General features: G+C 41.0%; 1 protein-coding gene across 1 annotated transcript; it reads left to right on the top strand.

The window, feature by feature from the left end:
• The first annotated feature begins 1846 nt into the window (after nt 1–1846).
• LOC145389539 (uncharacterized) lies at nt 1847–4891 on the top strand. The gene has a single exon (XM_080264808.1). The coding sequence runs from the start codon at nt 1847–1849 to the stop codon at nt 4889–4891; it is 3045 nt and encodes a 1014-aa protein (XP_080120934.1).
• Nucleotides 4892–18642: the final 13751 nt, after the last annotated feature.

Below are 18642 nucleotides of genomic sequence, written 5' to 3'. Positions count from 1 at the left end.
TTGGACCAAACAAGTGCAGAAGCTGCTCTTCCCAGCCACTTGTCTAGCTCTAAGATCATGAGATGCTTTTTAAGAAAGCTGTTTTTCCAGCTACGTGGTCGCCAGGGAAAATAGTCATTGATGTGTTTGGTCCAGCCTAGTTGTGTTGGTAGCAGGCCAGTGTAATAAGTATCCTCTATACGAAAAGGTCTTTTCTTACTCGCTGCATTATACAAAGGAGCCACAAGATTCCTTGGAATGATGTAGCCAGGGCCCATGCAGTAGGGTGGGTAGTGAGAATGTGGGTACTCTGCCCAAGTCACCCTCCATTTAACTCTATGACAGTTGGCTCGACATGGCTTAGCTTGCCCTCTCTGTCGGCACAGAAGTTGCTTTCGTGTGTGGTTGCTCTGCATGTCATATGTCCTCAGATACCTCTGCTGGTCCTCATGGTGGGAGTGTGGCATAGAGTGGCATCACATCATCACCAGCACACCCCCGCTTCTCACTTCCACACTTTGAGGATTTTATGGTACTGAAGGGTTAATGAAAGCTATATGTAACCCCCTAACAGTTAAGAAATTCTTTCACAAAGTGAATAAAATCCTCTGCAGATAGCAAGACCATAATGAAACAGTCATACGACTACGAGTTAAGGAGAAAGGATCCCAACCATTCCACCATGCGACATGAAAAAAAAATCCCAGAACCCCATTTCTACAGTACTTGCTTTCAACTCAAAATGCCCATGAAGCAGAGTATCCTTACATTGGGAACTTTGTGTTGAGCTTCTGTCCTATGTCCTCAAGTGGAGTGCGGCAGCCATGGTGGAGAGACTCTTCTGTCTCGTCAAGTGGGAACTGGAAAAAATGAAAGAGATGGTGGTGAGCATTAATCTCATTCAAAAGATTAAAGTGACTGGCAAGTCAAATTCACTTCACTAAGATGATTTTTTTATTGCAAGCTATTCCTCTTATCTCTAGACATCTTTATTTTCCTTGTAATGGCCTTTTGAACTGAAGGGTTTAGCATGAGACAAGAGAGGGAAAGTGGTGGTGTCAATTTCGTTCCAAAGGTTTAGATGGTAGGCAGGTCAAACTTAGCATAACTCTTCATGCTATACTTCTGGATAAATACATCAACCTGTAATCTATTTCCTTATTCGGATACAAAATCATATTAAATTTTAAACTGTTTAAAATAAAATGACAATCATTACTCAACACATGCAAAATCACTGACATACAGACATTCCTGATATGATGCAAACCCCAGCTTTCAGAAACAGGTACTTATGGAAGTCTTACATTGTGCTTACGATGATTATTTTATTACTGTAGTATGTATAGTATGTTACCTATCATTACATCAATGTGTTCAGTTTGTTAAGTACAGCAAGTACAGTACCCTTATTATTAGTGTTTATAGTACATGTGATCACTGGTTATGGTATGTGTACATACTGTGCTGAAAAAAAAGAGTTGTAAAATTCTGACTTTTGCAAAGCTCTCAGGAAGGGAATCCTTACATAACATGGGAGAGGGAACTTGTTATGATTGGAGTGTATGAAATTCTTCCCATGTTTGTGTATACGCCGAGATCGGCAGACAAGCGACCAAGAGGTATGGGCTGAGGAACAAGAATAAAGTGCTGCTGTTGTTTTGCATTGGATGTGTTGTTTAATTGCTTTCCCTGTGGTCGTGGATGTCAAGCAGAGATCTTCAAGATATTAGAAACTGGCGACGAGGATAAAACAAAGGAGGGATCGGCCAGAACGACTGTATGGGTGACGTGTGAAATCACTGCTGGAGACGCCGCTATCAGCCGTTGAACTGTCCGACCCCTGCCATTTCCCAAGGTATCAGCTATGGCCCTCATTGGCCAAGTAAATGCATTTGATTCCGAGTTGGAGTCTTGGACTGAATACAAAGAAAGGCTGGAACACTATTTTTTGGCAAATGAGATAGAGGACGACGCCAAAAAGAAGTCAGTATTGATAGCTGAGGTGGGAGCCAAAACATACAGACTTTTGAGGAGTTTGTGTAAACCCAAGCAGCCTGGTGAATTAAAATTTGATGAACTCTGTAAATTGTTAACTAACCACCATGAACCCAAACTCTCGGAAACTGTGGCAAGGCTGAAGTTTCACAAGAGGATTAGGCAGTCTAGGGAGACTGTACCACAGTATATGGCTGCTTTGAAGGAACTTACAGAACACTGCAATTTTGATTCCTTGACAATGCATCCACAAGATCAAATGTTACATGACCAGTTGATTGTTGGCATTAATGATGAAAATATACAAACAAAATTATTGGCTTTAGAGCCTCCAGCTGGTGAGGTTTTGTCTTGCAAAAAGGTTTTTGATCTGGCAGTAGTCATAGAATCAACGCAGAAAGATATATCTGACATGAAAGGACCAACATATCAGCAGCAGCACAGGGTGAAAGAGGATATACCATGTTGGAGATGTGGTGGGGCACACCACCCTGACAAATGTTGGGCCAAAGATAAAAAGTGTTTTAACTGCCAACAACTTGGCCATGTATCCCAGAAATGCCGGAAACCATGGAGGAGAGAGGGATCAATGCACCAGAAGGATGGGGCGACACCGTCTGTCAGAAGTAACAGCCGGTTCAGGTCAGCGCAGCAGGGCTACCCGTCAAGGCCAATGCAGCACAGTCACCCCAAGAATATGGCACCTTCAAGAGGACGATGGACCCAGAAATCCGGTGGAATGCACCAATTGCCAGGATCTGAAGACTCAGGTGGGGAAGAATGTAACAGTGAGGCTTATCAGGTGGCAGGTGAAGCTGACAATGACTACAGTTTTGACTTTAAGTCTGTGAACTATTGTGGTGGAAACAAAAGTAAAATACGGTTGAACAGCATAAAACCATATCTCTGTAAGATAAGTATGGAAGGACAACAGGTAGAATTTGAAATAGACACAGGTGCTAGTTTTACTATTATAAATGAACAAGAATATCAGAAAATTTGTGAAAAAGTGCCTGAATTACACCAGCGACTGACTGAAGATGATGTAATTTTGAGGGCATATACTGGTGAAAGACTTGAAGTAAAGGGTGTGTTGATGGTGACTGTCAAACACCATGACCAGATACATGAGTTACCTTTAGTGGTAGTAAAAGGCCTTGGACAAAATTTATTAGGTAGAAATTGGTTGGAATTGCTCAGGATTGATTGGAAGAATTCTGTGTTTACAGTAGAAGGCAAACTATTTTCTGATGAGAAGATTGTAGAAACTCTGAAAGAAAAGTACAAATCAGTGTTTGAGGAAGGTTTAGGTAACTACACAGGAGGGAAAGCTAAGATTTATGTTGATCCTAATGCCAAGCCTAAGTTTTGTAAGGCACGGCCACTGCCTTTTGCACTGAGAGAGGCCACTAACATGGAACTGGATAGGTTGGTGGCTAATGGGACGCTAACACCTGTTGAGAATTCAGAATGGGCAACTCCTGTAGTGGTTGTGTCCAAACCCTCCTCCCAGGTCAGGATTTGTGGAGATTTTAAGGTGACAATCAATCCTGTTTGTGAAACGGATAGCTTTCCTGTCCCCAAAATAAGTGACTTGTTGACAAGTTTAACAGGTGGAAAGTCATTTTCAAAATTGGATTTGAGTGCTGCCTATCAGCAAATGCAGTTGGATGAGGACTCCAAAAGGTATTGTGTCATAAACACTCACAGAGGATTATTTCGGTACAACAGGCTACCTTATGGCATCAAAAGTGCCCCAGGAATCTTTCAAAGGGAAATGTATAACTTGCTGAGAGATGTTCCTCATACTGTGGTGTATGTAGATGACATTTTAGTTACTGGTAGTACTGAGACAGAACACAAGGCAAATTTAAATCGGGTCATAGAAAAACTAAATGATAAGGGACTGAAACTGAGTTTTGACAAGTGTGAGGTTTTTAAAACCAGTGTAAGTTATTTAGGGCATAAAATTGATGCACGAGGTATTCATGTATTGGAGGACAAGGTAAAGGCTATTGTGGATGCACCCAGGCCAACAGATGTTCAGACACTGAGATCATTTTTAGGAGGAATAAATTTTTATGGCAAGTTCCTCAGAAACCTTTCCTCAGTATTAGCACCCTTGTATTACCTGTTGAAAAAGGAGGTACGTTGGCAGTGGATGCAGCCACAAGAAGCAGCATTCAGAAAAGCTAAAAAGATGCTACTTTCTAGTGAAGTTTTGGTGCATTATGACCCAGGAAAACCACTGGTGTTATCATGTGATGCATCTCCTTATGGTGTGGGTGCAGTGTTAGCTCATAAGAATGAGGATGGCTCAGAACAACCAATAGCATTTGCTTCTCGCACACTGAATGATGCAGAAAGAAATTATGCTCAGATAGACAGGGAGAGTCTGGCTATTGTCTATGGTGTGCAGCATTTCCATAATTATGTTTTTGGTAGAAAATTTATACTAGTTACAGATCACAAGCCCATAGTGTCCTTGTTGCATGAAAAGAAAGAACTGCCCAGCAGGGCCAGTGCAAGAATTCAGCGTTGGGCCATTATTCTCGCTGGCTATGATTATCAGATACAGTTTAGGAGTGGACGTGACAATGCCAATGCAGATCTTTTGAGTAGGCTGCCACTAAAGGAAAGGATAGCATCAGAGCCCATCCCCACTGATACTGTGTTGTTGTTGGAGCATATTCAGGACTCACCTGTATCTGCTAAGCACATAAGGAGATGGACTGCCTATGACCCAGTGTATGCTAAGGTGTTACATTTCATTAAGATGGGTTGGCCAGATGATGTAAACGCTCCAGAGTTTAAACCCTTTTTGTACGTAGGTATGAACTTAGCACTGATGAAGGATGCATCATGTGGGGAAACAGGGTGGTGGTTCCTCCTGCAGGTCAACAACAGGTACTAAAAGAACTACATGAGGCACACCCAGGTATGTCCGCAATGAAGGGTATTGCTAGATCTTATGTATGGTGGCCAAAGCTAGACAAAGATATAGAAATGACAGTAAGCACATGTGAAATTTGCCAGATAAATAGAAACAAACCCAGCGTTGCACCCCTTCATGTGTGGCCATACCCAGAAAGACCCTGGGAAAGAGTACATGTAGACTTTGCAGGCCCATTCATGGGACATATGTTTTTGGTCCTCATTGATGCCTATTCCAAATGGTTGGAAGTAAGAATAATGCACAATGCCACAGCAATAGCCACCATTTCTGAGTTGAGAGACATTTTTACTACACATGGGCTTCCTTCAATGTTGGTGACTGATAATGGAAGCCAGTTCACCAGTTGTGAATTTGGTGAGTTTATGAAAAGGAATGGAATTGTACACACTACTTGTGCTCCTTTTCACCCCAGTTCAAATGGCATGGCTGAAAGAGCTGTTCAGACATTTAAAAACGGTCTTCTGAAAATGAGGAAGGCCGACATAAAGACTAAGTTGGCAAGGTTTTTGTTCAGATACCGTTGTTCACCTCAGTCAATAACTGGAGCTACCCCTGCAGAGTTGCTTATGGGCAGGACCTTGCAGGGTCCTTTGGACTTGATAAGGCCAAACTTAAAAGAAAGGGTGAAAAGGAAACAAGACAATCAAAAGATGTATCATGATAAGGGAAAAACGGTGAGGGAATTTGCTGTAAATGATGAAGTATTTGTAGAGAATTATAGTGGGCGAGGAGGTCGTTGGTTACCTGGAATTGTAGTGGAAGTAACTGGGCCTCTGTCATATAAGGTAGAACTAGGTGATCACAGAGTTGTTAGAAGACATATAGATCAGATGAGGTCTAGAAAGGAGGAGTTAACAAGATCAGAGCCCCCCAGAGAAGTTAGCACACCACATTTTAGTGGGGATGAGTGGGATCTGGGAGGTATGGGTGTCAGCATGGAGGCTACCCAGCTGCCTCAGAAAAGTTTAAAAGAGGCTCCAGCATCCATTGAGGACCGAAGTAGCCCAACTGGGGAGCAAAAATGGGGCAACAAGACAAATCAGCAAGGGCTAGTGCCAGACAAACCAGCAGTGATAGGGGAAAAGCACTGCCCACAGTCTCCTTCAGGTACCCCTCTAGGTAGCCCAGCTCATACAGGTACCAAAACCAGGTCAGGAAGGCTTATAAAGAAGCCCACCCGGCTTGATTTGTAAGTTTTCAGGTATACCATATAAGATGCTTATGAGGAAAATATATATATATATATTTTTTGTATGGTATGGGTGCGAGAGTGTGCTATTTTGAGTTTATGTTTAGCATCACCATTTAATTGTTTTACAAGTTATTATTTAGTTTGAAATTAAGGAGGGAAAGAATGTTATGATTGGAGTGTATGAAATTCTTCCCCTGTGTTTGTGTATACGCCGAGATCGGCAGACAAGCTACCAAGAGGTGTGGGCTGAGGAACAAGAATAAAGTGCTGCTGTTGTTTTGCATTGGATGTGTTGTTTAATTGCTTTCCCTGTGGTCGTGGATGTCAAGCAGAGATCTTCAAGATATTACAGAACTGTACGTGAAATCTTACTTCCGTGAATAAATATTATGCTTTACAGATATATCTTGATACTGTCAAAGCAGGCACATCAACTGATGAATGAAAGCAACTGAATGACAGGGTCATTTACTGAGCAGAACTGTAAGGAGGTCTACCCCGGATATATGACACAATACAGCATTTGGCAACAGATGAATATACTGTGTGATCACTACTATACTTTAGCACTGTCTACCTATGAGAAAATTCTGTAACTGCACAATGAGTATCCTAACCCACTGAGGCTGAGATGTCAAATTTCAATTTATTATTGTCAATTCTTGATGATTCCATTCAGTTAAGGAGAGATTTTTTGAACTGGAGGGTTTAGAAGTAGCTTTAATAAACCCCTTCAATAACAGAAGCCTTTCCTAAGTTGAATCAAATCATCTGGGAGCAGCAAGACTAAACTAAAAGGAAAGTCACCAAGATTGAAGGGTCTGATATGTTACCAATATGCCGGGAATCGAACCCTGGACTCTTAGGTGAGAACCAGTCAGCATACCACTACACCACGGGTTTGATTCCCGGCATATTGGTAACATATCAGATGATTTTTCCTGTGTACAGTACAGGTTTCTCTCTTCAAGATTGAAGGGATTAAAACTGTAACATACAAAGAGATACCCACTACTATTTCTGATCACCACCTACCTGAGTGAAGATTCCGTAATTGAATCCTGGGTGTCCTTGAAGCTTGTGTCACTGAGAGCCTGTGGGTTTAGGATCAGGTGCTCTCTGGGGGTGATGGTGATGGTGATAGGGGCTGAGGGTGGCTCTCCGAGGGGCTCTGTAGGTGACTCACTCCCAGGGGGGGTTCTCCATGACTACCGAGGATTCCAGACTTCTACTTGCAGTGTTGTTGGTGCTTTTATTATGTGGAGTCCTCGCCTAAATGCTTTCTGTGGTTCCTTCATCATCACTACCTACAGTATTGAAAAGATACAAAAAAATTTAGTCGTCATCATCATCACCATCATCTTACTTTTTTTTTTTATACCTATGGATTGGAAGTAATCAATCAATCAATCAATTGCCAGACGCCATAATCCCGTAAGGGGTGGCCATTGACTTTGAGTTGTTTGTTTAACGGGGAGGGGCACTAACTCTCCACCAACCCAATTGTTGACACGTAGGTAGCACGTATGGTTTGGTTATATGGTTACCACCCAGCGTTGTAAATGGTTTCTTGGCTTACAGGAAACCATTTGGCTTGTCACTCAATGTAAAGCCACCTGTAAAGGAAAGAAAAGCAATAAGAAGAGACAGGAAAGATGGGAGAAATAGGAAGAGAGGAGGGCAGGCACAGAAAAAAATAAATCAATCAATCAAGGCTAAGGAAGAAGTAGGCAGCACTACATCAAGTGAGTGGATGATGGTCACCACCACCTACCACTATGAAAATGGTAATTATGGCGCTCCAATTGGATTGAGCTGGTGAAGGTTTATATCCAAGGGATGGTTGGGGTTTATTGCTCAGGGATGAGTGAGGCTGGTCACTCTCATCTTAAGTGTCATGACCAACTTGCCTAGCCCAGGGCTCCTACGCTCCTCATGGGGCAACGTACGATTGGATGATGGATGGATGGATGGAAAATGATTACTGAAGAAAAAAAAAAAAAAATTGGTGAACATACTTAATGAATAAATTCTATTTACCTACCTATCTATTGCCAGACACTGTAATCCCGTATGCGGTGACCACAAACATAGCACCTCCACGTCGCCCTGTCCCCCGCCATTCCACTGCCCCGCTCCCAGCTCGCACCCCCCCTCTCTCATATACCTCTCCACTCCATCCCTCCATCTCATCTTTGGCCTCTCCCTCCACCTCACTCACATACACTCTCCTCATCAGTCTCTCACTCTCCATCCTCTCCACATGGCCAAACCACCTCAATGGGTTTCTCCCAATGCTTTGTATCACATCCACATCCACACCACAATGCTCCTTCACTTCCTCATTTGTCAGTCTGTCTCTCCAAGTGACTCCACATGCTCCCTTCAGAAAACTCATTTCCACTGCTCTCACTCTTGACTTGTGTCCCTCCAACAAGGTCCAAGCTTCACTTCCATATGTTAGAGGTGGTATCACAATACTGTCATACAGTGTGAGTTGGGAGCTGGGCAGTGAAATGGCGGGGGACAGGACGACATGGAGGCGATTTGTTTGTGGCCACCTAAACGGGATTGAGGCGTCTGGCAATAGATAGATAGACAGATGCTCACTTCCCTGTTTCTTATCAATGCTTTCAAAGAACCAGCAACCATTCTTCCTTGTTGTACCCTTTCAAGCACTTCATCCTCTAAACTTCCATCCTCACTCATCACACAAGCCAAGTACTTAAACACACTCACATTTTCCATTTGCTCCTCATCAAACCTCACTGTATATTCTGTGATTTCATTTCTCTCGAAGACCATAACTTTGCTCATCCCTACATTCGCCTTTAAATTCCATTTCTTACAAACTCTCACAAACTCATTCACCAAGCCTTGCAGCACCCCTTCGTCTTCATTTAACAACACAGTATCATTTGCAAACAACAGTACCGGGAGTTTCCACACACTGCTCTCTCTCACATTAGAGCCGCTCCAACATCCACTGCCCTACCTTGTATCTCTTTTAAAACCCCATCCGTATACAGACTGAACATCCATGGAGACATGTCACATCCCTGTTTCAGTTCAACCTTCAGAGAGAAAAATTCACTCAGTTCACTGTCCACATGATTTGCAGCCTTAGCATCCTCATACATACTCTTCATGGCATTCAACAACTGCCCATTTACTACATATATTCTTAATACTTTCCACAATCCTTGTCTATCCACCTTGTCATATGCTTTCTCCAAATCCATGAAAGCCGCATACAACTTCTTTCCCCTCTCTAGAAACTTTTCTACTAAAGACCTAAGAATGAATATCTGATCTACACAACTTCTTCCCTTCCTAAAACTTCCCTGTTCTTCTCCAACTAATTCATCTGTTATTTCCCTAACTATGTCAATAAGTATCCTATCATATACTTTTCCTAATACACTAAGAAGACAAATGCCTCAATAATTACCACACAATTCTTTTTCCCCTTTTCCTTTGTACAAGGAAGTAATTCTACCTGACCTCCAGTCCTCTGGGACTTTACCTTCCTCCCAGGCCAATCTGCATATCTTCCACATCCATTCTACTACTATCTCTCCTCCATGCTTCAGCATTTCATCACACACTCCATCAATTCCTAGAGCTTTCCCCAATTTGACTTTCTTCATTGCTTCCCCAACTTTGATCTTACTGATTAAGATCTTCCTCTCTTCTCACATCCCTCCTTCTCCCAGCCATTCCCCAGTCACTTATACTCGCATTACTTTCATTCCCAATGTTCAACAATTCCTTAAAGTGTTCACTCCATCAGCTCACTTTTTCTCCCTTCTCCACTAGTAATCTACCATTTTTATCTTTCAGTTGCCCCTGACAAACTTCTTTAACACCCTGTGTAACTCTCTTTACCTCTTTCCAAAACATTTTCTTATATTCCCTCTACTTAACACTCAAATTCCTTCCAAATTCCTAAACCACTCCTTACTCTCTCTTACTAACTTTTTCACCTCTCTCTTCTTCTCTATATATAACTCTCTCTTCCATCTCCCAACTTTCTCCACACCCATTTCTCATACACTCACTATATACTTTCTTTGTGCCACAGCCTGTCCCACCTCTTCATTCCACCTTGCTGTTCCTTGCACCCCTTTTCATTTTCTCTTCACCCCACACACCACCTCACATGCTGCACAGATTTCTTCTGTGAATATCTTGCACACACCTTCCACATCCCCAATCAGCTCCAAATCACATTTACCCATTCACTCCTCCACTTCTCTCTTATATTCTGCCTTTTTTCCACCCTCTTGTAACCTTTCTACCCTCCTTGAACGAACTACTTCCTCTTGTCCTTCCCTTTCTCTATTCCTCCATTTCATTTGGACCTTGACTTTCATCACCACCAAGTGGTGGTCAGAAAGTCCACTCCCCCAACCTCTATATCATCTTGCATCCATTACACACATTCTCTCATCCGCATACATGTAATCAATCATTGTCTTCCGTTCATTCAGTTCACCACCCACCCTTTTCATCACTCGCTACATATAACTGTGGATCATTTTATGTCTGAAGAAGGTACTGGCTATATTAATCCTCTCCCAGCAAAAATGTTCACTAGAGCACTGCCATTCTCATCCACTTCTGCAGGTACACCCCACTCACTAACTACTCCATCCACCTTCACATTCTCTACTTTTCCATTTGTATCTTCAATTAGTTACACTCTCTCATTCCTTTCAAACTTTTCCATGCACGTTTCCACATTTGTCCTGAACTCTTCCTTCACTCTGCTTGCACGATCTTGCACTGGCACATACACACACACAATCGTCTATATTTGTGGTCAATCTTACCCACACAATCACATTCTCATTATCATCTCAACCCTATTTTCCAACAAAATGAAAATGAGGTGTGTCAGCTCTAGATACCATTGCAGCTAATATAAAAGGCAACAGTAGGAGAACTATCATTAGAGTCATGCAACACAACAATCAAGTCAGCGATAAAGCTTTAGAAAACTTGGTTCTGTCTCATGAAAAAGGCAATGCAAACATTTTTTTACAGAGTATGTGTGCTTTTTTTCCCCTTTTTTTGAATCTCAGGACCAACTGCCTAGCCCGGGCTCCTACGCTCCTCATGGGGCAACGTAGGATTGGCTGATGGATGGATGGATGGATGAATGCATTGCATAAAACCTATGGATAAGTCATTCTATCAAACATCAAGTTAAATATGGTACACTGTATAGAAATGAAACCTTTGTCTGCATTCTTATACAGTATGGTACACTCTTCTAGCCTTTGTTAGTTTTTTTGTTTCAATTTCCATACCTCATTTACTCAACACAATCATTTATTATCATGTCGTGCCATCCTCTTGGCTTTCCACATCCCATTCCACCTTAAAACTCACTGAGATATACTGTGCCTTTTCACTAATAAGAACACATCCATTGTTAAGTTAATGTCGCATCTCTGCCTTCATTTGTTTTGTTTTGTGTTCTGGCAACGGTGGGCGCTGCATGGTGGCGGTTATGTGGAGCTGTCATATTAAGGAGGATAATGTGCTGCTGTGTCTCCTTGTTACCTCTGCTGACTATGAGCAAATTCATCAAATGGTAGCAGAGCGTAGTTGGGTCAGCAGAGGTGATCTGTATATTTAAAGAAGACCGAGATACGACTGAGAAGATGAGTGGCCAAGCTGGGAAGTGTGTTCCACCTGTTTTTGGTGGGGACAAGAGTTATGAGAGGTGGAAAATCGAACTGGAAGCTTGGCAGATAGTGACAACTATACCTCCTAAGAAACAAGCTTTAAGTGTTGCCCTGTCCTTTCTGGAGGGCAGTGAGGTAAGGGACAGAGTTTTTAGTGAAGTTAATATCCAAGACTTGAATTGTGAAGATGGTATGACTAAACTGCTACAAAGTCTTGATAAGTGGTACATGAAGGATAAATTAACCAGTGCTTATGATTCTTGGTCTGAATTTGATACTTTCCGGATAAGTGAGAGCAGCAGCATAGAGGCCTACATAACTGAGTTTGAAAAACGGCACAAGAAACTATCAAAGCATGGCATTATCATTCCTAACTGTATCCTAGCATTTAAATTACTTGACTGTGCAGGCCTATCACATAGAGACAAGCAATTAGCTTTAACAGCAGTGGATTACAGTAAGCCAGATACTATGTTTCAACAAATGGTAGAAGCTCTCAGAAAATTCTTCGGGATTAAGTCTGTACCTGCATCGAGTGCTGCACAAGAAAGTTCCCAAGCTCATTCTGGCATCACCATAAAGACAGAGCCAGTGTATGTTGCTGAGGAAGTGAATTTTACGGACAAAGGGAGATACAAGAGGAATGGTAACAGCACTGGCGGAGGAAACAACAACACCACAAGAGGACATAGACCTAGCTACAGGAATTTTGTGAGTGGAACTGAAAAGGGTACACGAAAGAACCCAGTGGACTCAAGAGGTAATGTTACGCGATGTCATATATGTAGATCTGAGTATCATTATGCAAATAAATGTACAAACAGAGAGAAAAAGGTATATGAAGCAAAGGTAGAGTCACTTCCTGAATGTGGACCTAAAGACGAGGATGAAGTGTACCTAACATGTGGAAGTGGGTCCTGTGATGAAATGAGAAATTTAGTTGGTGACACCTTCAACTGTGCTGTACTGGATTCTGCATGTTCATCTACTGTTTGTGGGGTGGAATGGCTACAGAGTTACTTAGATTCACTGCCTGATGACAAACGTATGAAAGTTCATGAAGAAAATAGTGGAGCTACCTTTAAATTTGGTGATGGTGTAGTTGTTCCCTCTTTAAAGAAGGTTACATTTCCATGTGTTTTGGCAGGTTTCCATTGTAAAATTAAATCTGATGTAGTAGAATGTGACATACCTCTCCTATTTGGTAAGCCATCAATGAAAAGAGCTAAAGTTAAGTTAGATGTTGAAAATGACTGTGCAGTTGTGCTAGGTAAGAGCATTAAGTTACAATGTACTGTCTCGGGTCATTATTGTATTCCAATCACAGAGAACAATTCCAGTGATGTAAAGCAAGTCATGTTCACTGTAGGTTCAGATAAGAAAGAAAAAAAGAAGTGTGTGTTGAAGTTGCACAAACAGTTTGCCCATCCCTCTGTAAAACGTCTAAGTCAGTTATTGAAGGACGCTGGGGTACAGGATACAGACTATTTCAGATTGGTGAAGGAAATAACTGATGATTGCAATATTTGTAGGAAGTATAAGAAAACCCCTTCTAGGCCTGTGGTGAGTTTACCTTTAGCCAGAGATTTTAATGAGGTTGTGGCCATAGATTTAAAAGAGTGGAAGAAAGGGGAGGTATACTTCTTGCACCTTGTTGATGTTGCCACACGATACAGTAGGTCTGTAATTATATATGATAAGAGGAGGAAGACGATCATTGATAAAGTTGTAGAAATGTGGATAGGAACTGGTATAGGTTCACCAGACAAATTTTTGGCTGATAATGGAGGAGAATTTGCCAATGAGGAGTTTTCTGACATGTGTGAGAACTTAAATATTAGAGTGATGCACACAGCTGCAGAGAGTCCATTTAGCAATGGACTCTGTGAGAGGAACCATGCAGTAATTGATGAGATGGTGAGGAAAATAATAGCTGATCAACCCACATGTCCTCTACACATAGCACTTGCTTGGGCTGTAAATGCTAAAAATTGTTTGCAGATGGTGGGGGTTACAGTCCATATCAATTGGTTTTTGGCAGAAACCCTAAGCTCCCTAATGTCATGAATGATTCATTACCAGCTCTGGAAGGCACAACAATAAGTGAAACACTTGGTAAGCACCTGAATGCTCTTCATACAAGTCGCCAGGCATTTATAAGGGCTGAGACTTCAGAAAGAATAAGACGTGCATTAAGGCATCAGGTTAGGCCTGCTGGAAGGACCTTCCAGAAAGGAGAGCTTGTGTATTTCAAAAGAGAGAGTGATAATGAATGGAAGGGACCTGGTACAGTAACAGGTCAGGAAGGTAAAACTGTCATCATTAAACATGGAAATTATATTGTAAAGGTACATGTAACAAGAGTTACGGAAATGAAGTATGATATGAGCACTGATATTGAGAATGGTAAAGAGAGGCTTTTAGGTGAAGTAAGAAGTAGGTCAAATAATGATGATGTTTGTACCTTAAATAATAATGTCATTGGAACTGTTCATGACGTAGATGACGATGAAGCTGATGAGAGCACCTCAGATGATAATGAGATCATAGAGGACATACACAGGAAAGACACTGAACAGGATTCTCTCTCAATTAGATCTGTTAGCATTCCGAAGGTAGGACAGAGAGTGAGGTACAGACCTGTTGACTCTGATGAATGGAGAGTAGCTACTATTTTAAGTCGTGCGGGTAAGGCAACAGGAATGTACAAAAACTGGTTCAATATTCAGGATGATGGTTGTGCGCCTAAGTCAATAGACTGGGCTTTAGGGGTGAAACAGTGGCAGGAGGAATCCTCCATTCCACCACAATAGAAGGATAATGAACCATTGACTCTAGACACCAATGAAGTATTCCTATCTGATGCTAGGCAAAGTGATGTTGATGTGCTAAGAGCAAAACAAAGAGAGTTAGAGAACTGGCAAAAATTTAAAGTGTATGAGGAAGTACCAGACAGAGGTCAACAATCATTGTCTGTGAGGTGGGTGTGTACTGAGAAAAATGTAAATGGTAAACAACAGGTAAAAGCTAGACTTGTAGCACGTGGATTTGAGGAATCCCACCACATTAGGACAGATTCCCCCACTGGAGGCAAAGAGATTTTGAGAATATTTTTGTCACTTATGGCTTCTATGAACTGGAAATGTAACTCCATTGATATCAAAGCTGCTTTTCTCCAAGGAGATAATTTTGAAAGAGAGGTATTTTTGAGGCCACCAAAAGAAGCTGTTTGTTCTGAGAAGGTTCTGTGGAAGCTCAACAAATGTGTTTATGGATTGAATGATGCAGCAAGGGTATGGTATTTCACAGTCAAAACATTACTCATAAAACTGGGATGTACTCAACTGAAGGCAGATCCAGCTGGATTTTATTGGTATCATGAAGCTGAACTGTCAGGTGTTTTTCTAATGCATGTAGATGATTTTATATGGGGTGGAACTGAAGTGTTCAGAGATCATATAACTGCCAAGATTAAGTCAGAGTTTCAGGTAGGAATGGAAACATCTGGTGTTTTCAAATAAATTGGTCTAGAAGTGAAACAAGATGATAGTGGAATAACCTTGAGTCAAAATGAGTATCTTAAGAATGTAAAACCTATACCTGTCAATGTCACTCGAGGCTGTAATAAGATGGAATATTGTAATGCAATAGAGCAGGAAAATCTTAGAAGTCTAGTTGGTCAGATTGGATGGTTGAGTACAAATACTAGACCTGATGTGAGTTATGATGTGCTTGACATGAGTTGTGTTCTGAACCATCCCAAGGTAGATAATGTGATCCAAGCCAACAAGTGTTTGAGAAAAACAGAAATGGTGGACTGTAGTTTAAAGTTTTCTCACTTAGGAGATTTGAACAAGATCAAGCTGGTAGCCTTTAGTGATGCATCCCATGCTAGTTTGCCTGATGGATATTCAAGTGCTGAAGGGTTCATAATATTTCTTGTTGGAGAAGATGGTAAAAGTTGTCCACTTGCATGGGAGGCAAAGAAAATAAGAAGAGTAGTTAAAAGCACTTTGGCTGCTGAAACCCTTGCTGCATCAGATGCTGTAGATATGTGCTATTATTTGGGAAGTGTCCTGTCTGAAATCCTGTTTCATGAACATGAAAAGAATGTAATTCCTATTTGTTGCTATGTGGATAATCATTCTTTGGTTGAAAATGTTCACTCCATGAAAAATGTAAGTGAAAAGAGATTGAGAATAGATTTAGCCACACTAAAACAGCTAATACAGGAAGGTTGTTTAAAGATGATTTGGGTTAGATCAGAATTGCAATTGTCTGATTGCCTTACAAAGAAAGGAGTGAATACTTTCAAATTGTTAAACATTTTGCAAAAGGGAGATCTTACTGACATAGGTATGTAACTAAAGTTTGTGTCTTTTTGGAAAAGTTATTATTTTTTTAAAGAAAGAAACGAGGGAATTCTGTTAAATTATTGTTGTATCATTTTTTTTAAAAGAAAGAAGAGAGGGAATTCTGTTAAGTTAATGTCGCATCTCTGCCTTCATTTGTTTTGTTTTGTTTTTGTTTTGAGTTCTGGCAATGGTGGGCGCTGCATAGAGGCGGTTATGTGGAGCTGTCATATTAAAGAGGATAATGTGCTGCTGTGTCTCCTTGTTACCTCTGCTGACTATGAGCAAATTCATCAGTCCAAACCATGTCAGTCTACCTCTCCTCATCACAACACCAATACACTCCAGTCCCATCCTACCTCTCAACTCTTCCATCGTAAACCCAGACCCCCCCAGACCTTGGACGAAGGGACGCACTACACATCCACCTGATCATTGTCATTTCTGTACGTCTGAGCCGGCGAATATCCTCCTCCTTCACTGTACTCTTCCCTACATTCACCTTTATATTCCGTTTCTTACACACTCTCCCAAACTCATCCACCAAGCCTTGCAGCTCCCCTTCGTCTTCATTTAACAACACAGTATCATCTGCAAACAACAGTATAGGGAGTTTCCAAACGTTACACTCTCTCACCAGGGCCACTCCAACATCCACTACCCTACCTTGTACCTCTTTTATTATCCCATCCATGTACAGATTTAACAACCATGGAGACATGACACATCCCTGTTTCAACCCAACCTTCAAAAAGAAAAATTCACTTAGTTCACCATCAACATGCACTGCAGCCTTAGCACCATCATACATACTCTTCACAGCATTCAACAACTTACAACCTACTCTATATATTCTTAATATTTTCCACAATCCTTGTCTATCCACCCTGTCATATGCTTTCTCCAAATCCATGAAAGCCGCATACAACTTCTTTCCTTTCTCTAGAAACTTTTCCACTAAAGATCTAAGAATGAGTCATGGCACCATTAAATTTAATGAGTCTTTTCTGTCCAACTCTAATGCAAGAATTAACTGATACTTCCAGTACTTCATGAATGCAACAGGTCAACTCTGGAACTGTCTTCCTTTTCCTGTATTTCCCGCCAGTCTTTTCAGCACACTGTGTCTTGGTATCTCTAAAATCTATATGAACAGATTTTGAATTAATCACTTCTTATTTTTTCTTGAAGAGAACAATTTTATAGGCTTTCAGCCTCTGCTTCCTTCTTCCCTGGCTAAACAAACAGAAGAAAAAAATAAAGAGAGGAAATGGAGGATAGACAACTTATTATTTTTTCTTTTTTTCATGGCACCTTCAGAGTTCCACCACAGAGCAGCGTTGTTTCAATATGTTTATACAGGCTCCAACATGCTTAATGTGTTGGCCTTTGTCACTTTATGGTTCTCCATCCTGCTTGATTTCTAACAGCCTCTGTTCAGTCCCTTATCCCTGGGGTCACAATGTATGACTTCCTCCCCACGTTTCTTTTCTCTCTCTCTTTTTTTTTTTTCTTTTTTCATCTCACAACTCTACACTGTGTGGTAATGTATGTGTTCAATATCTCTCTATCTGCTTATGTATTTATCTAAATGTACCTATATGTGCATGTAAATATGGTTGTATATGAATACATATGTATAAATGTGGCTCTGTGTATGTGAATTTCAATGTGACTATGCATATCAAAACATGACTATATGTATGTGTACATAAATGTGCCTGTATCTGTATGTATAGGTAAATATGCCTATATGTGTATAAGTATGGTACGTAAATTTGGCTGTATGTGTACGTGTATGCAAATGTGCACGTATATGGACCTGTATGTGCATGTGTACATGCATATGCCTGCATTTGTATGTGTATGTAAATGTGCATGCATATACGAGGTCTATTCAGAGGGTATCTAACCTTAGACATGACGAGCTTAGAGCAAATCCTGTATAATACAGTTAGGTAAATTAGATAGGTAAATACACACACACACAAAATCATCAGGTGGCTACTTACTTGATAGTGGAAGCAGTTGACTGAGAAGTGGATGACCGTCAAAACAGGTATTTTCAACAACGGAGATTCCATGACCATGAGGCTTCCATAGGGCAGATTCAATGTCAGAACCTGAAGAATATATTATAAATTAACACTTTTCATCCAAGACCCTTGATTAATTCACTGACCCTCAGGTGATAACTATCTTTAGTTAGTATCATGTGATTTTATTCAACCCAAGCAAGGCCTCGTATGTTGGGAGTAGGGACTTATAATCGCCCCTCCAGTTTGAAATGCCTATTCTAAGCTGAGAATAAAATGGTTAGAAGATGTTAAGAATAAAATTAAAAAGACACTGGCAGGAATAAACTGAGCGAGATAAAGTGAACAGAAACATGTGATGGTAACATGATTAAAATCACCTTTGGGTAATCAGTCCGATCACCTGGCACTATCGTGCATAAATTAAGTCTAT

This window comes from Coenobita brevimanus, unplaced genomic scaffold (genome assembly GCF_032717465.1).
Source record: "Coenobita brevimanus isolate Jiangsu-jjx unplaced genomic scaffold, ASM3271746v2 jjx.HiC_scaffold_1230, whole genome shotgun sequence".
NCBI lineage: Eukaryota > Metazoa > Arthropoda > Malacostraca > Decapoda > Coenobitidae > Coenobita > Coenobita brevimanus.
The sequence above is the reverse complement of the archived record's forward strand: the minus strand, read 5'-3'. Positions and strand labels throughout refer to the sequence as shown.

What these genes read in the sequence shown, in the direction of transcription:
- LOC145389539 (XM_080264808.1), top strand. Translation starts at nt 1,847, where the DNA reads ATGGCCCTCATTGGCCAAGTAAATGCATTTGATTCCGAGTTGGAGTCT.